The sequence below is a fragment of the Peromyscus maniculatus genome, chromosome 10 (genome assembly GCF_049852395.1).
Source record: "Peromyscus maniculatus bairdii isolate BWxNUB_F1_BW_parent chromosome 10, HU_Pman_BW_mat_3.1, whole genome shotgun sequence".
Lineage (NCBI taxonomy): Eukaryota > Metazoa > Chordata > Mammalia > Rodentia > Cricetidae > Peromyscus > Peromyscus maniculatus.
Genome location: NC_134861.1, coordinates 101252000 through 101279132, shown reverse-complemented (window position 1 = coordinate 101279132; position 27133 = coordinate 101252000). Strand labels below are relative to the sequence as shown.

Genomic DNA, 27133 nt, shown 5'->3' with positions numbered 1-27133 from the left:
TTAGAACAGGAATGTGTCATCACCAGCTGTTATGGGAAGAGAATCTGGCTTCTTGTACCAAATTGTGGAGAGGATACAATTAGACAAGGAGCAGTATGTTCTGGTATTAAAATTAACCAGTCAGGAAAAAATGGCAAGAGATAGAAGTGAGGAGAAATTAGAGCTCACTACCAGAGTCCCATCATGTCTATGAGCAAAGGACCAGATACATGCATCTCAGAATGAGATCCTGGGAGCAGGATAAGAAAGGCCATGGGCAGAAGATGGGGACAGACCAAACACCTAGGCCTTCTGTGGCGACAAGATGGGCAGACCCTCAGCTAGGTTTCTTTTTGAGACAATAATCTTGCTGTGTAGACCAGGGTGGCTTCCAACTCAAGACACCCCTGTTTCTGTCCACTAAGTGCTAGGATTACAGGTATGGGCCATCATATCCAGCTTTGTCTAGGCTTCTTATTTTATTTTCCCAGCTAACAATGACTGTAGCAGGCTTTCTTGGACCACCAGCCCCCAAATAATGACACAGAGACTTATTATTAATTATGAATGTTCAGCTTGTTTCTAGCTAGCTTTTAAAAAAATTAACTTAAATTCACCATTTCTATCAATCTATGTGCTGCCCTGAGGTTCATTTACCTCATCTATACACTGTCCATCCTGCTTTCCTGCTTCCTGTGTGTCTGTCTGGCTGGCTGGACCCTAGGCTGGCTGGCTGGCTGGCTGGCTGGCTGGCTGGCTGGCTGGCTGGCTGGCTTGCTCCCCTTTTTTCTCTGCCCATCAGCCCTGTCTATTCTTCCTCTGCCTAGCTATTGGCCATTTAGCACTTTATTAGACCAATCAGGTGCCTTAGGCAGACAAGGTAAAACAGCAACACACCTTTACATAATTAAACAAAAGCAGCATAAACAAACGCAACACATCTTGACATAGTTAAACAATTATTCTGCAACACAAACAAATGCAACTCATCTTTACATAGTTAAACAAATACTCTTATTTTCACAACAAATGACCTTACATAGATAGTCTTTGAGTGAGGAATGATGTGGTATGCAGCAGGTACCAACAGTACACACAAAGAAGACAGATCACTATCAGAGATCCACAAAGGATGGCAATTTATATGATGGAGGGTCTGGGATGAATCGGCAGGAAGCATTTCACTAATAAACAGGCTTGGACAGAAGATAATGTTAGACCAAATGGATAAAGCAGGTCCTGTGCTTGCTGTTTTGGAAACAGTGTTCTGAAGCTGAAAATTGCTGGTTAGCAGCCCAAGTGCAGTGCCCACCCATGGTCCTGCTTCTTGCAAGAGAGGACCAGTGATCAACTGCCTATTTCTACTGGTGACATGGAAGGCCAGCCCTAGAGACTGGTGTCCAGCCCATAGCTGCAGGGCTCAGAACAGGGTGGTGGCCCTAGGCATCAGGTGGCCACTCTGATAAATCTCCCTTCTGAGCCTGACCAGGATGTGCCTGTGAATGAGGAGGTGTCACACAAGGCAAGAAGTACAATGTATCTTTACTGGCAGTTTTGGGTTCTGTGTCCACCCAAGCACCAAAGGGTAGCTTAAGTACCATGCTGGGGTTCTTGGCAACTGGAAGTGTGAGCCTACCTTAGCATGTGGAAACTTGCTCTGTGCACATCCATGTCTACTTTTTTTTTTTTCCTTAGAGAGCTTCTCGACGTTTCCATAGTGAGAACCGTTCATGCATTTGTTTTGTTTTATCTGAAGCTCTGGGCCACAAAGTTGGAATTTCCAACTTAACATCCACAAACTGTCCCTGGTCTCATGGGGCCAATGGGTAAACAGATGTGTATTATAGAATTCCACAGATGTGTTCAGAACTGCTCACTAAGCCAATGGCTAAGGTAGAGTGGAGATGCCTGGTGGGTGACTCATGAGGGTTCACTCTATTCTGAACAGCAGAAGTCCTAGAGGTCTCGGGAGGTTAAGGAGCATCACCTCTAAGGATAGGTGGTCCGCCTATGGCTTGTTTTGCATAGAACTCAGGGAGGAGGTGTGGATGCTGAGGTTGGTCAAGTGAGGCTGAGAGTGGGTTGGTAAGATTGATCCTCATATAGGTGATGGACATGTTGATAACCCTACATGGTCATGGGTCATCCACAAGTTTATCTGACTTCCTGGTTTCCTGGTTTGACCCAGTGTTTTGTAGAAAAACCTGTTTGGTCTCAGTCTTAGTGTTGAGCATAGCAAGACTAGCAGTCAGTGGAGCTGGGGTGGCATCCAATATGCTAGGCTATGCAACACCTCTTCACATAGTTCCTGAAGAAGGTTCCCCAATAATTATGTCTTATTTCTTTTTCTGATGGCTTGAGGTTTTGGGGGTCTTTGTAAATACTTTAGGGGCTTATGAATTCTCCTTATGTACTGGACAGCATGACTGAAATCTGTGCAGCCACCAGGGCTCCTCAGGCATGGCACAGAGGTCCATCCTGGGAAATTCTGCAGTGGAGACCTTGAAAGTGCAGAAAGGACCCTGAGTTCAACAGAGACCCTGAGAGTACAAGGGGCCCAGGAAGGGCACTTACAAGCTTCCCATGGCATGGATAGGCTATTTTTGGCAGCAGTAAACAGGGAAGATAGGCAGGTCAAAATGAAGCCATCAGTTTGGATAGGCATAGACAAAGAAACAGATGCCCCAGGAACTAAGAGACCTCAATGCTGTAATCTGCACAGATGATGGCAAAAAGGCCATCAAGCACAGTTTGGAGCCAAAAGCCGAGGGTGCACCTTCCTTAAAAGGTGGAGCCAAGGCCTGGGATATACTGGAGGTTTCAACCTCCACACAGTTCTTACTCCCATGCATGTTGGAATGAGGCCTTGTGGCACCAGCATCCAGAAGGCACATGGAACAGACCAGCAGAGGGACTTGGTTCAGTTTTGCAATTAAAAGGTTTTGCAGTTGTAACCATTACTGTACATTCAGAGATTTTGAATACAGGGGATTTTGTTGTTGTTGTTATTGTTTTGTTTTGTTGGATTTTTAAGAAAATATGAGGCCATTTAAACTTGAAGCCAACAATAAGTCCTTTTGGAATGTCAAAGTGTAGCATGAATCTTAGAGTCTTTATTAATATAACCAAACCTGAGGCCAGTTATTGGGGTGTACACTGGAAGATCAGAGAGACAGAACAAGCCACAGCTACCTCACCTTGCCTGTTCCTCAGCTAGTCCTGTTTCCTCAGACTGGATGCTTCTGAGTCCTCATCCAGAAGGAATCTCGGCTGAACTGTGCTGCTAGAAGCCTGAAAGCTTAACCAGCCAAATGCTTAACCAGCCAAATGTTTCTAGTTCCTGGTCTTCACGCCTTATATATCTTTCCTTTCTGCCTCACTCCCTGGGATTAAAGGCTCACTTCTTGGGATTAAAGGCATGTGTCACCATGCCTGGCTGTTTCCAGTGTGGCCTTGAACTCACAGAGATCCAGAGGGATTTCTCCTCTGGAATGCTAGGATTAAAGGCGTATGTGCCACCACTTTCTAGCCTTTGTATCTAGTGGCTGTTCTGTCTCTGACCCCAGATAAGTTTATTAGGGTGCACAATATTTTGGGGAACACAATACCACCACATCAAAGACTGTCAATGAGCACCCGAGAGGACACAGCCGCTGTGATACAGCTTTCAAGAGCTCTTTTGTAGTGTGAACTCACAAATGAGCACAAAGTGCCATTTGTCCACTTGAAGTGGAGCCCCCTGATAGGGCCTCCAGGAAGGTTCCTCCTTTCTCTAGCATACCTAATCGTCCGTTGAGGCAGAGGATTGCCTTTTGAAATTAAAACAAAAATTGTGGCAAAATACACACAAGAAAAATTTTAATCATATTTAAGTATGCAGTTTGGTGGTGTTGAGAACACTGTGAGCCATTTTTACCATCTACCTGCAGCTCTATCTCATCTTCCAAACTAAAACTCAGTTCCCATTAAACACTAACTTCCTGCCCTGTCCCCAGTCCCTGACATTTAACATTTTTCTGTTGTTTGTATGACTTCAATAACTCTAGGGCTCTCATTTCAGTAGCACCACAAAGTATTTGTCTTTTTGTGTCTAGTTTAGTTCATCAGCATAATATCCTCACATACATGTTGCAGTCTGTGTCAGAATCTCATTCTGTTTCAAGATTGAATAATATTCCATCATGTGGATGGACCACATTTTGCTCCTCCTCTTATCCTTCAACAGATATTTGGGCTGCCTCCACTTTGTAGCTGCTGTGAATACGTTGTATGAATTTGAATGTACAGATGTGCCCTTGAAGACCTGTAAGAACTGTTTATTGACCCAGAATTTTATTGCTTTTCTGCAGATGTAAGGGAAGTATTTTCCCTTTATGTGTGTGTGTGTGTGTGTGTGGTTTTTTTGTTTGTTTTTTTGCTTGTTTTTTGTTTTCTGAGACAGGGTTTCTCTGTGAAACAGTCTTAGCTGCCCTGGAACTCACTTTGTAGAACAGGCTGGCCTCAAAATTGAAGAGATCCACCTGCCTCTGCTTCCCAAGTGCTGGGATTAAAGGTGTGCACCACTACCAACTGGCCCAAAAATTTACTTGTTTTTTACATTATGGGCATTGGTGTTTTGCCATGGGTGTTGAATACCCTGGAACTGGAGTTGTAGACAGTTGTGGGTTGCCATGTGGGTGCTTGGAATTGAACCTGGGTCCTCTGGAAGAGCAGCCAGTGCTCTTAACCACTGAGCCATTTCTCTAGTTCCATTTTCCCTCATTTATTTTGACAAGATTTATTTCACTTTAAGTTAGGATAACTGGCAGACTTTAAATTAGTGCTGGAACATCCCATCCTTGGACCTGAAGAAATGGCTCAGTAGTTAAAAATTCAGTGCTAGAGTCTCAAAAACAAAAACAAAACAAAGAAAGAATAGTGCTGGAATCCCAGTAGTTAACATAAAGTGTGTGTGTGTGTGTGTGTGTGTGTGTGTGTGTGTGTGTGTGTGTGTGATGGTCTGTATGTCAAATTGCTCTGATTGGTCAATAAATAAAACACTGATTGGCCAGTGGCCAGGCAGGAAGTATAGCGCGGGACTAACAGAGATGAGAATTGAGAGAACAGGAAGGCAGAGGGAGACACTGCCAGCCGCCACCAGGACAAGCAGCATGTGAAGATGCCGGTAAGCCACGAGCCACGTGGCAAGGTATAGATTTATGGAAATGGATTAATTTAAGCTATAAGAGCAGTTAGCAAGAAGCCTGCCATGGCCATACAGTTTGTAAGCAATATAAGTCTCTGTGTTTACTTGGTTGGGTCTGAGTGGCTGTGGGACTGGCGGGTGACAGAGATTTGTCCTGACTGTGGGCAAGGTAGGAAAACTCTAGCAACATGTGTGTGTGTGTGTGTGTGTGTGTGTGTGTGTGTGTGTGTGTGTGTGTGTGTATGACAGTGTCATCTGAGGAGAGATGAGTAAGAGCTATTGGAAGTGTCCAGGAGCCAGATGCCTCTCAAGACGTTGACTTAGAGAGGGCATCTGAGTAGTCTTTGTGTCAATGATTGCAGTGGTTTGAAAGAGGATGGCCCTCATAAGCTCATATATTTGAATGTTTGGTCACCACTTGGTGGAGCTGTTTGGGAAGGATTAGAAGGTATGGCCTTGTTGGAGAAGGTGTGTTGCTAGGGATTTCAAAAGCTTACCCCTTTACCCTTAGCCCCCTCTGCCTGTGCTTGTGGATCAGATGTAAGCTCTCAGCTACTGCTTCAGTGACCTGCCTGCCTGCTGTCATGCTCCCCACATGATGATTATGGACTCTAACCCTCTGGAACTACAAACCCTCAAATTAAATGCTTTCTTTTGTAAGTTGCCATTATAAATTTTTATAGGTTGGTCATGTTGTCTATTCACAGCAATAGAGAAGTAACTTAGACAATGATTCAAAATGAGAGGCCTATAGACTCAACAAAGGCCTTGAGGTTGCTGATAGGAGAGCCAAGAGTGAGCCACAAAGGACAAAGGTGGAGACCGGGGAAATGTGGGGGAGGTTGATTGAGTTGATCAAGTCAGTCAGACGGCAACAGCGCTAACTTGCTGCTGGTCAGAGCTGCTCTGGCTGGAAGCTGTAATGGTCCTTCTGGGTCCTTCAGCCTTTCTATTTGCACTGCTGTGAGGCACAGAGGCCTTTGCAAATAGCCATGATTATCTTCTACCAGGTGCCTGAGTGGGAACAAGTGTCTTGCTGACTATCCTAGCTTTATTTCTGTTGTTGTCATAAAATATATTGACAAAAAGCAACCTAGGAGAGAAATGGTTTATTTTAGCTTACAATTCCAAATGACAGTTTGCCATCATTTAGGGGAAATCAAGGCAGAAACTGGAGAAGCTAGACACAACACATCCACATCATATAGTTCAGGGCCCAGCCTAGAGAATGGTGCTCTGGATCTTATGTATCAGTTAACCATCAAGACAATCTTCCAAAGACATACTCTCAGGCCAATCTAGACAATCCCCCAATTGAGAATCCATTCTCAGGTGAGTCTAGGTTATGTCAAGCTGAGAATGGAAACTAAATAGTACACTGACCCTATGAAGTGTAAGTCTACATACTCACCTCCTCACAGAATGGCCAAGTGGGTGACACCTTTCTTTGTCTAAAAGTAGCCACTTCATGCCAGGCATGGTGGCACATGCCTTTAACCCCAACACTAGGGAGGCAGAGGCAGGCGGATCTCAGTGAGTTCAAGGCCAGCCTCGTCTACAGAGTGAGTTCCAAGACAGCCAAGGCTCCACAAAGGAACTCTGTCTCAAAAAACCAGAAGAAGGAGAAGGAGAAGGAGAGGAAGAGGAAAAGGAAGAGAAAGAGGAAAAAGAAGAGGAAGAGGAAGAAGTAGCATCCATTTTTCCCTGGGCTTGTGCCCCTGGGTGGTCTCTAACCCTACAAGATGAGCCACTGGATAGCACATGGACTGAAGATGTTGGGGGTATGGGTTTTTGTAGTCCTGTTGCCACCACCTTATCACCAGCAGGCAACCTGGTCGGTGCTAGGAAGCTGTCGTTTCTGATGCTCTGAGCAGGAGCCATCTGGGTCATGTGTGTCCTGGTGGCCAGACTCTGGTTCTTCATTCACCCCAAGATGACCCCAGAGATATCAGTTCACATCCTTTCAGGGCGAACATGAGTTTGGCATCTGTCTCTTGGAGGAAAAACATTGCTCAGGCCCAGGTTGTTGCTGTGAGGATCTGGAAGTGGATGGCTGTCTACAGCTTGTTCAGCCAGAAGGCAGAATGTGGCTCCAAGATTAGTGCAGGTTCAGCAACACACAACCTGTTTCCAAAGGGCTATAGCCAGGGTTCCTGGTGCGTCTGTTGATTGAGGGATAGTGTCCTGTCTCTAAGGAAAAGGCTGCCTGTTCACCATAGAGTCCCATGTGGGGGCTGGGGAGCCTCCCTGGCTTTGAGGGCAGAACATTTGGGCTTTAACTGAGCAGAGCCTATTTAAGAAACATTATTTAAGGAACTCACTCACTCATTTAAGAAACGTTAAGGGAGCCAGAAAAATAGCTGAGCACTGATACAGAAATGTAGAGTCATACCCATGATCAGAAAGACCTTTATGAAAGCAGGAGTGTTCTGGCTCAATCACCTCCTGTGAGGAAAACCAGGGTCTGATTGAGGAGACCTCAGACTCTAGGGTTGGATAAAGTGCTTCTGAGTAAGCTGTGTTTGAAGTAGTGCTGATATTGCAGTGAGAAGTCAGTTCTACCTGGAAACCGTCCTCAAGATACTGACCTGTGGCATTGTTGAAAGAATTTGGAAAAAGCCAGAAAGCTTCTTCTAATTGTCATGGCATGGGGCCATTGTCCTCATTCTTTGTCCGCAGAGATACCACATCTACAAAAGAACTTTTTCCACAGCTGTGGTTCCAGAATGAAAAGGATTTATCTCAGCTATCCTCTAACTATAAAATTTAGAGAAAACCAAAGGGAGACAGAATCATGGTTGTTATACGCTCAACTCATTTGAGGTTATAACCTTTGCACAGGACAAGCTATTAACTCCAGTTTTAACTTCCAATCCCCACTTCTAGTACTTGTGATATATCATCTTTGGTCTAGGGCCCTTTCATATCTAATTTTATATCTATCTATCTATCTATCTATCTATCTATCATCTATCTACCTACCTGCCTACCTATGCATTCATCTAGCCACTCTTCCATCCATCTATCTAACCATCATTATCAATTCATTCACTTATATATGGTTAAGCACACATATATGATTAAACCATTTTGCTTTTTTTTCCAACATTTTTTTTAAAGATTTATTTATTTATTATGTATACAGTATTATGCTAGTATGTGTCCCTGCAGGCCAGAAGAGGGCACCAGATCTCATTACAAGTGGTTGTGAGCCACCACGTGGTTGCTGGGAATTGAACTCAGGACCTCTGGAAGAGCAGTCGGTGCTCTTAACCACTGAGCCATCTCTCCAGCCCCCATTTTGCTTTTTTTTTTATCTACTTAGAGATATAGCTTTGTCACTTCTGACTGATATTTAATATTTAACAGTGTGCTTTTAGCACACTTTCCATAGTTGTATTGAAGTATAATTGACAAAATCAAACTTATACACATTTAGTTTGGTCCCCTGAGCACAACCCTGTCTCTTAAACCCAGGAAGGTCTTTTGACTCTGCCTGGGCTCCTCGGCTGGCACTATTGCTGGCAACTCTCAAGCTGTTACATGATGTATTGGATTATTTGATGCTCAGTTACTGTATTCCCTTGTTTAATGCCTAGCATTTGAACACCACACTTGCTGCCTTCTGTGCAGCATTTGAGTTATTTCAAGGGGAGGGAGACCCTGGCACCTATGCTCTTACTGTTTTGGCAGGAGTTCTTCTTTTAATTGCACCAGTAATTGTTCTTTGCCTGCTTGTGACTCGACGATGCCTCGGATGAAACTTCAGTGTCATCCCTGAGCGTCTATCTCTGTGAGGGTTTATTTGAAAATCTGGGATGATCGTCCAGCCATTGTGATCTTGTTTGCCTTACAAGAAAGTTTGATTTGCAGGATGGTTGTGTCTACTTATGTCTGCTAAGGAAGAAAGGCTCCACCAGGACTGTCCAGCCCTGGCTTTGGCAGTCCAGGAATACAAGGAGCAGTGTGGTAGACAGCAGCAGCAGCATGATTACAAATGAGGAAAAGAACACAGGAAACATAAGAACCCTGCTTAGTTCCACAGGTAGAAGCAAGGCCCAATCCAGGTGGAGTGGTGGGAGGCCAGAGTATGTGGGAGATTGTAACATGAATCTTAAAAGTTCTTATTAATAAAATCAAACCTGATCCAGGTATTGGGGTGAACTCTGGAAGGTCAGAGAAGCAAAACAAGCCACAGCCAACCTCACCTTGCTAGTTTCTCACCTGATCCTGTTTCCTCAGACTGGATACCTCTGAGTCATCATCCAGAATGAATCTCAGCTGAACTGCTGCTCGAAAGTCTGAAAGCTTAACCAGTCAAATGCTTCTAGTTTTTGGTCCTCATGCCTTATATACCTTTCTGCTTTCTACCACCACTCCCTGGGATTAAAGGTGTGAGTCACCATGCTTGGCTGTATCCTTGAACATATGGATTTCTGCCTCTGGAGTGCTAGGATTAAAGGTGTGAGTGCCACCATTTTCTAGCCTTTGTATCTAGTGGCTTTTCTGTTCTCTGACCCCAGGTAAGTTTATTAGGGTACACAATATTTTGGGGAACACAATACCACCACAGGAGATAGAGCCAGGTCCATTTCTGAAGGAAACCAAAGCAGAGAAGTTTCTCTAGTCTTTGTAGTACAGCATCAGTGCAGAATCCTGCATCGGCGGTCCAGCTGTGTCTTCATGATGGAGATGAAAAGTGGAAATTCTTTCTTGGGAGATGGGTCCCACTTATTCTGGATCCCACTGCTAAAACAAGGTCAGCTGGCAGCACTGTCCACCTCTGACATGGCTTACCTGGGTCTGTACTACCATAAACAGAAGTCGGAGGAGACATAGAAGTATTCCCATTAAGTGCTTCAACTAGACTCCAAAGGAGGCCATGAAAGACATGTGAACAGTGACAGTATTTGAGGTCCATCCAAGAGAGGTTTCTCATGCATCTCAGGACAATTTGCCCTTCCATGTTGGCCTTACTCATAAATGCTGTGTCTCATTCTAGTGATTTATTGCCTGGGTCTGGGGTCTGGGACAGCACCCAGAGCTTTACAGACCTCCATGGCCCTGGATTGGCTATAGCACTGGCTAGACATAATATTTTGTTCCCCAAATTCCACCTGTGCCTGGTGAAGCAGTGACCCCCCCCCCCGGGTTACTGTCCTGGTAGTACTCATATATAGGATTTGATTGTGGGTTTGGAGTGAGTCTAGGATACACTCATGTGTCCCGTGGCTCCACTGCGGGGAATGAGGGTCTGGTTAAGCAGGTGTAGGAAGCATGGCTACCTTCCAGGAAGAAGCCTGGATCAGGAGACGGAAAGAGGGTGGTCTGTATGTGTTAGAGGATGGCAGAGGACTTTGCCCTAAGGATCCTGATTTGCCAGTCTGTTGGCCTGGAACAGCCAAGGAATGCCTATGCCTGCATTTTCATGACTCTGGGAGACCATTCTGGTGGGTTTAGGTAGGACAACTGACTGGTCTGAGTGGAAACCTTCAAGAGGCAACCATGAACTTGTTTTTGGTAGGCAGGACCTACAGCCCACTGTGTCCCCCTGCAGAGTCCATCACAGTGTGTTGTATGCACTTGTTGAACCCCTGCCAAGGTGTGTATCCAGGTAACTCCGGGCAGGGCAGAGCTATTGGAGCCCAAGGATGGGTAGTAACAGGCAGAGGAAGCTTTGGAGGGTTCTTGGGCATATGGCCTCTGGGGATAGTTCTTTGGTGGGGAGGGTCTCTAAGTGTACTCAGCTGGGGCAGGAGTGACAGGTGACTGGGCAGTGACAGAATGAGCTCATTCTCTGAGACACCACAGGAAAGCCTGACCTCAACAGAGAAAGAATACCAAAAGCACTTCTGGCTGATGGGACTCAGCCCCAAAGGATGGAGGTTGAGGGTTTGTGGGAGAGCAACAGGCATTCACTAGCTGGTCTGAGATCGGACCAGGAATACCCTAGGGACCCAGACATGGGCCATGTGGTGCTTTGAATAGGAATGGTCCCCATATCTGAGTGCTTAGCGATCAGGGAGTAGCATTGTTTGAGAAGAACTGGAGGTGTGGCCTTGTTGAATTAGGTGTGGCCTTGTTGGAGGAAGTATGTCACTGGGTGTGGACTTTAAAGTTTCAAAACCCCAAGTCAAGCCCAGTCTCTCTGTGTCTCTGTCTCTGTGTCTCTGTCTCTCTCTGTCTCTGTCTGTCTGTCTGTCTGTCTGTCTGTCTGTCTGTCTGTCTCTCTCTCTCTCCTCTCTGCCTGTGGATCAGGATGTAGAACTCTCAGCTACTTCTCCAGTGCCATGTCTGCCTGCATGGCAACATGCTCCCTGCCTTCAACTATCCTCTGAAACTCTAAGCCCCCACTTAAATGCTTTCTTTTATAAGAGTTGCTGTGGTCATGGTGGCTCTTCACAGCAACAGAATAGTGACAAAGACAGGCCATGAGGGAATATTTGTGGTGGGAACTCCTAGAAGCCTTGGAACCAAAGCCTGAATAACTCTTCATCCCAGATTTTATGACCAGGAAGTGTTTCTAAGGTGACACATCAGGTCACATAATTTCCTGATGGAGTTCACTCTCATGTTCTCTCACACTTTGTGAATGAAATCTAGCACCTTAGGCCCAGACTCAAGTGTAGCAAGTCTCTTAAGAACGTTCCAAGCTATAGACCAGTGGTTCTCAATCTTTCTAACACTGTGACCCTTTAATATAGTTCTTCATGTCGTGATGACCCCCAACCATGAAATTATTTTGTAACTATAATTTTGCTACTGTTATAGATTGTAATTTAAATATCTGATGTGTAGGATATCTGATATGTGACACCCAAAGGGGCTGCAACCCACAGGCTGAGAAGCGCTGCTTATAGACCATTATGACGAGTAAATCATAGTTTACATTCTTCAAATTTTAATTGTGTAAATTTTAAAAATCAGTTATACAAATATTCACAGACCATGTACTATATGCCAGATGCTGTTATTGACACTGAGAACAATGAGTAAACAAACAGGTCCCTGTCTTCAGATCCCTGAACTCAACAGTCAAATAACCAAGTCTACTTGGTGAATTCCAGGCCATTAATAGACCCTGTCTCACTTTTTTAGTTAAATTTTTATGAGGAAACGGATCTTAGAAAAGACAAGGAGCTTAGGACAGTCTGAATGAGGAGGCTTCCCTACAGGTACCCTGAACATAGTGAGACAGAGTGAGCCAGGGACTAAGGGAGATTAATGTGTAACCACACAGAATTGCTTTTGCTCACTTTGAAGGAGAGCAAAAAACATTTTGAGTAGTAGCTACTATAAGTGACTCTCATTTCAAAGGCTGGCTGGCCCCTTGAGGACTATAAAGATGACTACAGGCACTATCGAGGGAAATGTAGGTGCCGGTGGCTAGGGAGCTGCTGCTGGGCAGAGGTCTTCCCAGAACTTGGCTATTGTTTAGGGCCTGGGTGTGGACAGTGAGGACAGCTCTGCAGTTTTGGCAAAGCAAGAATGAGTTTTTCTCAACTGAGTACAAGGTTTGGGGTGGGTCTTGTCTTTCTTTAAAGAAGAGACATGAAAATCTCAACGTGCTGGAATAAGGTCTTGATAGGGCAGATGAAAACAGGAGGCTATAGTAAGGCATTTCCTTAGCTATATGATGGTGTTTTTCCTCTCCTACAAAGCTGTCTCAAGAAGCAGGAGCCATATCTTTCCTGGTAACTATTCCTGGACACTCAGAGCATCCTGGTGGTCTGCTAAATCTTTAGAAAATGAGCAGTGCAGGACTGAAGGTCACAAGATTCTTTCCTGTATCTGTTTTCACCTGTCTCTTATGGGAAAGAATGTGAGAAATTACTGTTTTATTAGCATTTGGTAGATCAAAATATGAGAAACAGTTTTATAATCTTACTAAAATTCATGCCATTACTTGAGCTAACATAAAAATTCTATTAGCAATTTAATGGGCCAGTGAAATGGCTTAGCAGGTAAAGGCACTTGCTACCACCCTGATGACCTGAGTTTGATCTGTAGAACTCACAAGGTGGAAGAAGAAAATCAGATGTTGCAAGTTGTCCTCTGACCTCCACATGTTTTCCACTACAGTCACATTCCCACATGCAAATGCACACACACAGTGAACAAATAAATGCAATTTTAAAAATGGAAAAACTAGGAAAAAAGCATTTTCTTATATAAGTTTGGAAATAATATTTTAAATGAAAGTACTTATTTGCTTTTTATTTTATGACTTCAATGTGACTTGCTATTTCTTGCAAAATCCACTGTTTTTGTAACTGTATCACTGACAACAGTATCGCAAAATTAGGACATGAATAAACCCTGATTACATCTGACTCAGCAGGACGCTTGCTCCTATCGCTGACAAGAGGGTGCTGCTCTGGTTTGAATGCTGGGTGCTGTTTTCACATACGTAGATGAGTTCCATGGAGGACAAGAGGGAATCATGTTGGGATGCCTTTCATTAGAGATATACAATGTGCATGCTATAACTGCAAGGTGACGGCTCCCAAGCACCAAAAGAAACATGTTCTAGACTTAAAACGATGGCTATCGCCACAATCCATTTTAAGTCCAGTCTGCACCGTTCATATTTCCCTTCACTTTATAAGTAAAACAGTCAGCCCCATCAGACTCGCATCATCTGCTAATTTCTGTGGTATAAATTCTCCTGCTGTGGTAAACCATACGCTATCACCCAGAGCTACTGAGCAAGGGGTTGGGAAACACAGAGCAGAATACACATTTTTGCTTAGCTAGACACAATTTCTGAAAACAGGTAATAGAAAAGTGTGGTAAAGGGCTGGAGAGACGGCTCCACAGTTAAGAACACTGGGTGCTCTTCCAGAGATCCTGAGTTCAATTCCCAGCAACCACAGGACAGCTCACAACCATCTGCAATGGGACCTGATGCCCACTTCTGGCATATAAGCAGACATGCAGATAGAGCACTCATACATAAAATACATAAATAAGTAATTAAAAAACTGAACAGAAAGGTGTGGTAAAATAGAAAGTGGCTGCTTTAAGTATTTGTTACCCATATTTTAATATAATTTATTTAATTGTGGTTTTATAGAATTTATTTTTACCTGGGCATGGCCAGCTTCACCGAAACTTCAACCTCTGAAGACTCCTTCAGGATGATTGATGTTTCTTGGCTTGACTCTTCTGATTCAGACTCCCTACCTGTTTCAGGCAAGCAAGAAGCTGAGTTCCAAATCCCACAATAGTATGTCCAGAACCACTACAATGCAGGTCTTTGTTAGAGGCATGCTGCCTAGTATATACTTCAAACATGATTTTTTTTCCTATTAAAAAAAAAGGAAGGAAGGAAAGAGGTTTTAGGTGAGTTGCTTCTCCAGAGCCATGAATATTATGAGACCGCAAGTCCCTTCTGTGGCACAAATCTAGACCTACACTGGGAAAAATCATGGTTGTTTTGCTGGACTCACAGATTGAGTAGCTGATGGGGTTCTCAGGGATCAGACTGAATGAAGTATAAAAATGTACTTGGGTTATTACAGGAGGAGCCAAAGGGCCAAAACATGCCATGTTTCCAGTCATGATTTCTGTTCACTTATGATAATAATAATATAGAGAGACTGCCTAATTTTAAAAAGCTAACAAAAGGTTTTTCAAAAAATGCTTTACTGAAGAAGATAAGTGAAAGGGTTGATAGCATTCATAACTGGGCAATACAAACTAAAGTCACAGTGAGAAGCCATCTATGGATACCAGATTGGACAACACACGAGGGAAGCTGACATTATCTTGGGTTGCTAAGAATATAGATTCTTGGAATGTACACACATGGCATGGGGGAATGTGGTAAATAATCACATTTACCACATAAAATAATAAATAAAATAAATGTGTGATGGAGCCCAACAATACCATGCCTATTACACACCTAAGGAGGTGGAATTGCACCCACAATGACTTCAACCTGCATGATACCACCTTTGAATAGTATCTCAGTCACTCCTCTAGGGTTGTGAATAAATTCACCCCATCATGTTGTGAATAGATAAACACTTTTTTTAGTAGAATTCTATTTAAAGATAAGAACAAACAATCCATTGATTCATGCAAGAGTATGGACAAATCTAAAAGGCATTGAAACCAGAAAAGATTGTCCACTGCTTGAGTCCATGCATACGAAATGCTGTAATAAAAACTATAGTGCATTGCTAGTGCACACCTTTAATCCCAGCACTTAGGAGGCAGAAGCAGACAGATTTTTGTGAGTTTGAGGCCAGCCTGGTCTACAGAGTGAGTTCCAGGAAGCCAGGGCTACACAGAGAAACCCTGCCTCAAAAAAATACAAAAAAACAAAACAAAACACAAACAAACAAACAAAAACCCCAACAAACTATAGTGCATGGACCTGGAGAGGGAGAAAAGTTGAGAAGGCTAACTTTTGCAGAAGCTGGAACAGTACTGAGTCATGATTTGGTCACTTGCATAAATTGTCCAAACTCATGGAATTATAGTTAAGACCAGTGGTTCTAATTTGTACATAAATTATACCTCAGTGCCAAAAGGATAAAAAAGCAAAGATGGTATTACTCACAACCCAGCAATTCCATTCTCAGGCCACTCAACTGTATGTCTCAATGATTCAGGACACAATATCCCAAACTAGCAATAATATGATGTTTACTGCAGTGAACTGGGTAAGCTGCAGGGCTTCATAACCATCAATGAGTCAGTTAGAGCTGTGATGCATTATGGACACACTTCACAAATATATATGGAACAAAAGAAGTCAGACATGGAGAATCACACCCTGTGATTCACTGTACAAAGATAAACAAATGATAAAGCAAAACCAAAACCAGGCCAAGCCAACTACAATGGTTAGGAATGTATTCCTCCTAACAAATATCTAAGCAAATGCAGGGAAAGGGTCTGGTGGGCTGACAGGCTCTGAGCTGCATCTCAGGTACTCCAGTCTTGTATCTTGGATGAAGCTAGATAAATGCTTACTTAAATGTCATGAAGATGTCACATGTATATTTAATATTTTCTGTGATTATATTCTATAAAACACAAGCTTTTAATATAATAAACACTGTTATGTCCATCTCTGAGAACTCATGGCCATGGTTTCATGAGTTCTTTGGAAGACTCACTGGGTGTTTTGCACAGAGATGCCTGTACTGCTCATCTGAAGTAACAGGTTAATCGTGGCTATTCCTGGAAAAATGGAGGTGAGATTAACAATGAAAATGACAGCTACTTGGCCAGTATGAAGTGTGCTTTTTGTCCTCAGAACTCATGAGCTGAAAATACAAAGTTATATGTTCATGAGGGTTGGTGGGACCTTTGGGATGTAACTGGTTGAGTAGCTTTGTCATGGAAGGAGTTCTTTGGTTGCTCTGTCTTGCCATGTGATACCACACACCATGCCATAGTACAGCACGAGGACTTCACAGTTGCAAACTCCTCTGGAACTGTGAGCTAAATAAACCTTTGCTCTTTGTAAATGTTATGGTATTCCATTATAATAAAAGAAGGTGGACTAAGACATAGGGTATAAAATAAAGAACAAAAATGGTGATATTTTGTTGTACCCTAATAAAATTTGCCTGAAGATCAGAGGACAGATCAAGCCACTAGATTAAACATAGATGCCAGGCAGTGGTGGCACACACCTTTAATCCTAGCACTCAGGAGGCAGAGATCTGTCTGGATCTCTGTGAGTTCAAAGCCACCCTGGACTACATGAGATTGACTCAGTCTAGGAGAGAAAAGGAGCCAGGCATTGGTGGCACACACCTTTAATCCCAGTACTTGGGAAGCACACATGCCTTTAATGGCTGGGAGGAGAATGGTATATAAGGTGTGAGGAGACAGAAACTAAAGGCTTTTCAGGTTGAGAAGTCCTAGAGGTAAGACACCCCAGTGGCTTGCTCCTTTGTCTCTCTAATCTTTCAGTATTCACCCCAATATCTGGCTCCAAGTTTGTTTGTTTTATTAAAAGACATATGAACAACATAAGTGGTGGAGTAGAAAAAAAATACGAGCTCAATTAATTGAATCAATATTTTAGTAGGTGCAGTTTTAGATGTTAGTAACTATGTAAATATTAAAATAAGACTCAAAGGTGATAGGAAAATATTCCTTAATACATAATTGCTGTTGTATTTCTGCTGTGTCTTTGTTGGGATTAGCACTTCTTCCTTGTTTTCAGTGTAGGACAGTGATAATGCCCCAGGAGGAGGCTGCCAGACCCGCCCAGGCTCTGTGGGAACTTACTCAGTAGCTGATGATGTTGTGATTCCTCTCTGGTGTTTTGTTTTGTTTCGTTTTTTCAGGAGTTGCTCTCCTTCCTGCCTCTGAGTCCACCAGGTCACTTGACTAGACTACAGCTACCCTGGGTCCCCTCCTTGGCATGCATGGCAAGTTAAGCAGACTCTGTAAGATCGTAGAGCATGGTGAGCTCTTCCTTGGTGAAAGGATCCTGACATAAAGCAATTCAATCTGCTCCAAAATCCTACATGGGTTAGTTTCAATGTCACTCTTGGTTTAGCTGTCCTGGGGCCACAGATTGCCCCTCCCACTCTCTGCTGACTCATGCTGGGCAGAAACTGCAGTGATTGTTAAGTGGTCCCAGTATACTTCAAGGAGGGAGGGAGATCCTTTAGCTTTCCCAAATTCCAGTAGAGCTCCTTCTCAACACACACATACCAGGATGCTCCCCTGCAAACTTGTGGTCCCCCTGCCCTCAGAATAAAGTTGAATTGGTTGAGCTTAAAGATTCTTCTCAGTGCAGTCCCCCTCTCCCCTTCAGCTGCCGAGTTAGTCTCTCTCGGAGCAACTTCCCTTATTCCCGACACTGAAGAGACACCTGTATGCAGGCTCCTGGCCCTATGCTTCAGGCAAGACCAGATCAACGTTTACTGCATCACAGACACATGCACAAACAGCCATCCCGAGAAGCAGGTGGAACTGCCCTTACCCTGCCGTTTCCAGCCCCACCTGGTAGGGACACATATTTGTACTACAGGGAAATTCTGTACTATGGGGAATCCTCTTCAGGGGCTGGAGTCCGGAAAGCAGCTGGAGCAGCACAGCCTGTGCACAGGGCCCGGGTTTGGGTCCCAGTTCCAGCAGTCACTGATTTATTCATGGAAAGCCTGTCTGGGGATAACAGGGGACTTAACTCACCGCTTGTTGTGAGAAGTGAATAAAAGAAAGTTCTTGAAAGCTTTCAGTATAGCACTGGATCAGACAGGCTTCAGATAAAACTGAGACAATTAAGAAACATTACAATAAATTCTGAGAAATGAGGAAGCAATGTCAGGTGAGGATTATCATGGAGTGTGAATACACCCTAGGAGTGGGAACATCATGTACAAGGGCCCTGTTGTGAGTTAAAGAAACGCAAAGATTGTTAGAGGGGTGGCAATGCCCATCTAGAGGAGAAGCAACAGAGCTGCTTCCTATGAGATGCTTCCTCTGATGGCAGAAGAAATGCCCATAGCCCTGCCCAATTCTTCCACCTTAAGATTGGAGCTCACCCTTCATGGAGTAGGTGTCCTCAATCCCTTCCTCCCCAAACCCAGCCATTGGCAGGGCTCCCTCTGGGGAGGAGAGGGGTAGCTCTGCAACATGCAGCAGCTCCAAATCTCGTTTCCCTGGAAACTGGAAGAACCATTGGAAGTTTGCACTGAGCTCTGCTCTCAAGCGTGGGCGTCACGATCCTTACGCACGCAGGCTCACGGAGCCTCCTGGGCCACACGCCAAGCTCACACGGAGGCAGGGTTGCGTCTTTGCTTTCTGGCGAGTCATCATTCACTAGGCGCAGGACCGGTAGGATGCTGTTTCAAATTCTGCTCCGCCTGCTAAAAATACAGAGAGGCTGGTTCGCTCTTTCTGAAGCTATGGGCCGAAGTGAAACCCACGCAAACGTCCGGGAGTCTTTGGAAGGCTTCCATACACCCACCTACAAGTGGCTTCTAGGAGGGGTGGGCGAGGGCCCCTGCGCTGCCTCGGACACATGGGCACGGCTTTCTCAGGCAATACAGCTCTTAGTTTTGGGAGGGTCCTTGAGCAATAAATAGGAAAGTCCCTGGGCCTTTGACGGACCGGAACCTGATGTACCAAAGGCCGGCGCGCAGGCGCGTTCTCTCCACCGCGCTCCCATCCCCGCGCCCGGACCCTGCTTCTCCCTACCCCAGGCTCAGGCATAGCCACCCTCGGTTCAGAAGCTGCGCGCAGGCGGCCTGAATCATCCACACCCGGGACTGCGGGCCAGGGCGGGGCTGCCGGAGGGAGGCCTCGAAAGGTCCAAGTCTGGATTTGAGCTATCACAGCACTCTCCCTTGCGCACTTGAGCGCAGGACAAATTCATTCACTTGCGTGTGAGGAAATTTTCTGCCAGATCTGGAGATGGGACTGGCAAAGCTGAACTCAACTGAGGTTCTCCCCAGACTTCATCCCGGCCTTGCTCCCTGGCTGGTCCACGGAGAGAAATCTCCAGCCAGTTCTCCTGCACACCTTATTCACAACCCCCAAGCACCTACAATACTCTTCACACACCTCAAGGTAACACACCTTCTCCTACACATACACCACATAACACACACACACACACACACACACACACACACACACACACACCACGCTTCCCCGCACCGAAAGCCTCGACACCGCACACACTACACTGAACCTTGTATTCGCCCTACTCACATCTCAGAATACACACCGCCCCCCCACACACACAATATATACGCACACACCACTCTTCCATACCCCATACTATAAGGCCTATGCATACCCCTCAGACATGCACACAGCACACGCCTCTACATGCCAGCACTTCCCAAAGAAACACACTTCGTCCTCCATCCCCGAATACCCTGCTCACCCTCCTCTACTCTTTTTGGACATTGTCTCCTTCCCCCTTTCCTCGCCCAGGCTCTCTCCCTTATACCCACCCCTATCGCCGAAATCCCCGGCTAACTTCTTCGGGCTTCCGGGTCCAGTCAGGTGGGCGTGGAGACGAGCCGCCGAGTGGATTGGGAAAAGCAAACGCTGGGCTTCCAGAGGTGGGAGGTCCTGGGGGTGGGGCCCAGGGGGTCCCTGGAGAAGGAGGCCCAGGTGGGGTGGCGTTCCTAAGGCGGCGGACGCTGGACAGCGACATTGACAAGGGGAGGACGGGAAGGCGGAGACTTGGCGAGAGGCCCCTTTCCTAGGGGAGGACCAGAGGGGAGTCCTGGGGGGCCGAGGGTCGGGAGAGGGCCGCGGAGGGTGGTGTCAGGGCGAGGCGCGCGGAGCCGCGGGTGGGGGTGCCGCGCGTCCGGGGATCGGCGCCGCGGTCTGGGGAGGGGGCGCGCGCGCCTTGCGGTTTTCCGCGCCGGCTCGGTTCCCGGTGCAGGGTCGCGGCGGCGGCGGGAGGCGGAGGATGCGGGCTCCAGCGGCGGCGGCGCGAGCTCGGGAGGACGCGGGAGGATGAAGAGGAGGCCGGCGGTCCGGCCGCGCGGCGCCGGGAGGAGGCGCAGGCGGCGGGGGCGGCGGCGGGCGGCGGCGGGCGCGCCGGGTGCGGGCCGGCTCCGGCGCGGAGGATGAAGTGGAGCGTCCGCGGGGCCTGCGCCGCGCTTTCCTCCAGCCTGCTGCTCGCCTGCGCGCTCAGCGCCGCCGCCGTCGGCCTCAAGTGCTTCTCGCTGGGCTCTGAGCTGCGCGGGGAGCCGTTCCGGCTAGGGGCGGCCGCCGGCGCCTTTTACTCCGGGTTGCTGTTGGCCGCCGGCCTCTCACTGCTCGGCGCCGCCCTGCTGTGCTGCGGGCCCCGGGAGGCGCCCCTCGCCGGGTCAGGGGCCGGGCCGGGCTCGGGACTTGGGGTCCCCGCATCTCCAACGGGCGCTCCGGAGCCCTCTCCTGGAGAGACGCGGGCGGCTGCCGGGCCCTTGGGGCGGGTGAATAGCCAGAACCTGCTGCTTCTAGGCGTCCTGGTCTTCATGCTCGGGGTCCTCAGCGCCTTTGCAGGAGCAGTGATCGACGGCGACACAGTGTCCCTGGTGGAACGCAAGTACTCCCACTATTGCCTGCCCCCGCGCACGCCGGCCGCTGTCCCTGGCCCGGCTCCCGGCCCTGTAGCCCCGGGCTCCAGCACGCCGCGCGCCCGCAGCACCCTGGACAGCGCCACGTCCGCCAAATGCCGCCAGCTGAAGGACTACCAGCGCGGCCTGGTGCTCTCCACTGTATTCAACTCGCTCGAGTGCCTGCTGGGCCTGCTCAGCCTTCTGCTGGTCAAGAACTACAAGTCGTCGCAGGCCAGGCGCGGCAGGCGCGGCCGACGGAGGGCAAGCCGGTCTTTGGCGCGGCCGCGGGGCGGACCCGGGCTCCGCGCTCAGCCTCTAGCCTCCCGGACCCGGCGTGGCCGCCGGGGCAAAAGGGGGCGGCGGCTGCAGCCACGGCCCAGCGAGGCCTCCATCCTATCCCCGGAGGAGTCCGACTTCACCACCCCAGGAGACTGCGCGAGCTTCGCGGCGCACCACGCTGTGTCCTACATCAACGTGGGCGTCTTCCATGCGTTTGATGAGGCGGGCGTGGAGGTGTGCTGTGGCGGGCATCCGTCGGTAGAGCTGCCAGGGTACGCGCCCTCGGACCCCGACCTCAACGCCTCCTACCCCTATTGCTGTCGGCCGCCCGGAGAGATGGCGCGCCCTTGGGAGCCTAGCCGGGCCTGCTGAGTCCAGGCCCTATCTGCCTGGGACATCCGAAAGGGCAGCAGTCGGGCTTTGCTTGGCGTTGTGCCTGCGTGTGGCTTGGCACTTTTCTGGCCCGGCCCTGTGAGATCTGCGAGACCCTAGGACACTCCGATATTCTCCTTTCTGTGTGAGGAGGTGTCTCCCTCTATGTCATTCGTTTCTGGACTCCATTTAAAGTTTACAATAAATGTTTGGGGTGGGCTTGCAGATCACACTTCTGTTACACAAGTCCGTGCTCCAGGACTGCGCTCGGAGGTCCTGGGTCGAATGGGCAAGAACAGAGTGCTCATCGAAGGTGAATTTCGTGTAGAGGACCTCGGCTGAGAGTACAAAGCGGTTGGAACTGCAGGAACAGAAGTGAAGAACAGCCAACAGCAACACTTTGTACCCGGATGTGCCTGCTTCTGTCGACACTTTCTTACTGTAAAGCTCTCCATAAACAGTGAAATGTTTGGTAAATTTATTGCAATTTGACATTGGTGAGTTCCTTTATTAAATTGGTTGCTATGTTATTGGAGAATGTTCATCAGCTTGGAATTAGAGGATGTCTACACTCAAGTCAGCATGGGGGAGAGTGGCTGAATTGGGACAGACAAATGCTGAGTTAGAACAGCTGTGTTCTGCTAGCTGGTTGACGAGGTCCAACCTGTCTCTGAGCTAACTGCTGCGCGTGGAGACACTGATGCCAGACCCCTGCATTTCTGTTTTTGGAAACTGGCTGTGTGGTTTCTACTGCAAAGCAGTAGGTTTTATTTTTGGTTAATACATATGAACAGTTTAATCCTATTTTGAAAAATCAAAGTCCTAGTTTTTCTGCAAAGATAAATTTCCTGTTAACTCAATAATCTGGTAATTTTGATTATATAGCATTTCATTTAAAGTACACCACTTTAATAGCCTTAATGAATGTGAAGGACATAACTTTAAGTGAGTTTAATATGCGTGTAACCATTTACACACAAATGAAATGAGTTCTCTATGACCAGAGTGTCTCCATCCTTCTGGTGGGCTGGCTGGAAGTCAAGCAGGCTCTAAGTTTTGGAAAAAGGTGATCCGACTTTCATGTGCCTGGACTAGTGAGACCAGGCAGGTAGCGACTCACAGGCCAGCTGAGAGCAAAGCCCTGGCCCAAAAGGTGTGCCTCTTTCATGTGGAGAAGGGGAGCATCTCCTCTGCGTGTGCAAATACCCATACCAATCATCAGAGGCCAGAAGAGTCATGGAATCCTGGGTAGTGTCTTCGATGTGCAAAAGGCTACTTCTGTGAAGAAGCCCCCTGTTTAAGGAGGGGCACAGTTCCCAGTTGCAGGCTGTGTGATGGTACCTTTCCTCAACTCCCAAATGCCCTGCTCAGAGCTCCCCTGTATCTTTGGTGACTGTAGGCATCTTACCCCAGGTGGGACCTAGCAAGCTGCCCTCTACAGCAAGGGCACTAGAGGAGGAGGGTACCCCAATCCCATTTCCATGAAGAGCAGTGAGGTCCATCACCAGCCATGAGCCAGTCTCTGGTGGTGAGAACCGGTGCTTGGACATTTCCTTTGAAGCTTGAGGATCGATCAAAGAGTCAGTCCTCACAACTATATTGAAGCCACCCAAGGAAAAGCCATCACTCATGGCTAGCTTTCTTGGTTTCCATTTATATCTTTGATATCTTGGGGCAAGGTGAAAAAAAAAAAAAAAGGCTAAGCCTGATTTGCTGGTCCTGCTGTTGGTCTATTCAGTCCAGCCCTCCTGTGCTACATTAGTAGCTAACTGGCCATCAGCCTAAGCAGAAATGTTACAAATGGCAGCATAAGCTGACTTAAGATGCTTTCTCCTATCTACTCAAATCCAAGCATGTGATATTGCCAGGTGTTTCCAAGTGAGAGCAGAGACCTCACAGGTGGATATAGGCCACTCTCCTGGGTCCACTCAGGAGCCTTGTGGATGAGCACAAGCAGCCTGGGTGGAGTGAATCTATAGGCTGCATAGATGCACCAAGTTAGTCCTCATTGGACCTTTGTTTTTTTTCCTAAGGTGTTTAAGTCTCGCACATTTTACATAGCTCAAAATGTTAGATGCCTTATGAGTCTTTCAAGGTCAGTGGCCTCTTCATTTCAGATTTTTCTTGGAATGGAAGTTTTGCAGGAAGGACTGGGGTGGGCAAGGCCAGAGGCCAGGGAAGGCAGAGCATTATGACGTTTGTGCATATTGTCTGACCAGGGAAGCAGGGGAACCTGGGATGAGGAAGATGGGGACTTTCCCCAGACCTAGGCAAAGTATCCTCTTCCACAAGACCAATGAATTAGATGAATGCTTCAAGATTTGGTGTTCCTAACTCACAAGCCCATAAATATTGTTATCTCCACTTTTACAGAGGTGAGTATGAGATGTGGGATAGCCAAGTTTCACTTTTAAAGCTTACTGGAGAAAAGAAATCCCACTGTTGTTGAAGTCAGTTTCTTATAAAGATCAGTTCTCAGGGAACGTGGCATAGAGAGAGGATCATGAGGCTGCTGCCACCCCACTCCACACTCCAAATCACAGCAGCTTTCATTCATGTCCACTCTTCTCTCCTGAAGCTTTAAGTAGTTGTTCAAGCTGATTCTTTACGTTACTTAGTAAATAAGTCACTTTTTGGCCTTTCTTCCAAAATTAGACACAAATACATCTTAGTATTTTTACATGCTAAATACTATTTGTAAGGCATTATTTGTTCAGCAGAAGCTCACTTTCCTTAGGGTTAATTGTAAGGGGCTAGGACATGGCATGAACTTCATCAGAGAAACTGCCAAGCAAGCCATGTTTTATTACAGAATCAGTGGACACTAATACCTGCATCTTCATGCATTGCCTTAGAAGGATGACAGGAAGTAACACTACACATGGTTTCTTGTGGTGTTTGAGGCCAGGTCAGATAAGTGAAGTCTGGGCAACTGACACACAAGTGGAATCCATTCTTAGCTTTGTAGCCTAGCTGTGGGCCCCTGGTCTTACACTGACATCTTCCTGTTAAGTTTATAGCAGGATGAACATACAAGAGCTCCCTGAGGCCACATCAAAGTACAAACAAGCAGACAGAGAAGACCATTACCAGTGTCAAAGCATTTCAGTGGGTTCATGGTGAGATGTTCTGGGATCAGCTGTCAGGCTTAATCCCCAGCCTCCATGCATGTTACTCGGAGCCTGCTACATGCAACTCTAGTGTTGATCACTTGGCACATCCTTGTGAATGTACTTGTCCTACAGTATCCCCCAAAGTCATCATCACCCCCCAATATTTCTTCTCACTAAGATCTCAGAGGAAAGTAATAAATGGCAGAGACCTCAAAAAAATGAGCTGGCATATAATTAAGCACTAGTAGCTTATATACCTTATCTGAGAGCACTGCTGTGGCCGCATGTCAGCAGGTGTAATTTCAAGGGCCCAATATCCCAGCTTAGTTTACTGCTTAATCAACAGAAAAAAGATCCCAAAAGGGAGAAAGAAATTAATTTAGGACAGTAGCAAGCAACTATCCTTATATTCTCAAAACTGAAATCTGAGCAGTTCCTGGAATAAGAGGAGAAGCCTGGTTGTCCTGTTGCTAAATTTCCTTCCCAGGGGGAGATGTAAACCAATGTCTCCTCCTCCTAAGGTTCCAACAGCAAACTGAGGTATGATTCCACTGGAGTTCACTCTGGAGAACCAGTGAGTTTATTGAGTTTACTTATAAAGCATAGGTGAGGGGTATGGTGCCCCCTACCAGAAGGCACCACTAGAATGTCTCTACTCGGCAGGAACGATGGCTTCCCATAGTTAAACAGATGGAACCCCACCCGGCATCTTCCCTGACCTGTATACTCTAGATGAGGCCCTGTGCAATCAAGGCAGAATTACTTATCCTTGGTAGTATGGAGTGACTAGAGAGTCAACAAACCCAGCCAGGATGATCTTTTGCAAGCAGGAATAGCCAAACTTACAGAGATGGAGTTGTTGGCTAGGAGGATAGCCATGGACAGCAGCCCTGCGGCAGGTATGCTCCACCCAGCATTCTTAGTCTCTGTGTTCTATTTTTTATACTTGTGGGTTTCTCTCAGAGAGTCCCTGATCTTGTGGTATTTCACGATATCAGCCATTGATCCTCAATGGACTCACTGTCAGATCAATAAAATCTCAATTAAACACAGGATACTCCACAAAGTTCATGCTTTTTTGGCCACTTTCATCTCATGGCCAACTGTGTGTGGTGAGGGAAGGAGTCAGGCAGGCTCCTCTGCCCTTCACCGGTCCCTCTTACAGCAATGAGCAGGGCAGGCAGGGCTCCTGCTCTCCAGGCTTTTTGATTCTCCTCTTGCCCTCTGGGTTCCATGCAACCTCTGTGAGACCCCTATTGTTCCTGCTGGGGCCCCACCCAGAATTTTTCCTTTGAAATGGTTTCTGAGTTACCCACTGACCTCTTTCTTCATCTCCTTTCTTTTCTTTTCTCTTTTTTTGATACAGGATCTCATTTTTTAGCTCTGGTTGGCCTAGAACTCAATATGTAAACCAGGCTGTTCTTGAGCTCACAAGAAATCTGCCTGCCTCTGCCTCCCGAGTGGTGGGATTACACCATGCCCAGCTTCATCTCTACTCTTCCCCTCTCCCCAAGACAGGGTTTCTCTGTGTAGGCCTGGCTGTCCTGGAACTCTCTCTGTAGACCACACTGGCCTCACACTCATGGAGATCCACCTGCCTCCACCTCCCAAGTGCTGGGATTAAAGGTATATGCCACCACTGCTTGGGGTTCATCTCTACTATTGATGCAACATTTTCCTGAAATTTGGCCATGTTGTGTTGCTTTACCTAGAAAAAAAGTCCAGAAAAAGGAACACCTTTACTATGGTTTGCCCAGGGATGGGGAAGAACTGATGAGGATTTCCAATGGGCAATCCAGTGACTTCATACACGTGAGGACCTACAGTGATGTTCCAGGCAAATAAAAGGCTATGTCCTCATGTTCACTCGGACCCCAGCCTAAACCATCACAGTAATTACTCCCTTAGGTAGAAATGGCTGAACCACAAGCCAGCTATTTGAACAGCCCTGACCTGTGGGGTAGGCCTGGCCTCCTCTGTTTTGTATGGGCAGAACTGGCCACATATCTAGAATATTCTCAATAACTGGCAGATGGCGGGATCAACATGGTGGGATCCACACAATAGCATGCCTACGATAACATACAGTGGAAGAGTGTAGTTGGCATTTTCTTTGGACCACCAACCAGCTCCCAAATAAAGACACGGAGACTTATTAT

At 46.7% G+C, this 27133-nt stretch overlaps 1 protein-coding gene across 1 annotated transcript; it reads left to right on the top strand.

Annotated features, from left to right (window-relative positions):
* Positions 1–20698: 20698 nt before the first annotated feature.
* Positions 20699–27071, top strand: Tmem271 (transmembrane protein 271). Its single transcript, XM_016004324.3, has one exon. It carries the CDS (start codon positions 20737–20739, stop codon positions 21859–21861), a length of 1125 nt encoding a protein of 374 aa, XP_015859810.1. The 5' UTR covers positions 20699–20736; the 3' UTR covers positions 21862–27071.
* The last annotated feature ends 62 nt before the right edge of the window (positions 27072–27133 follow it).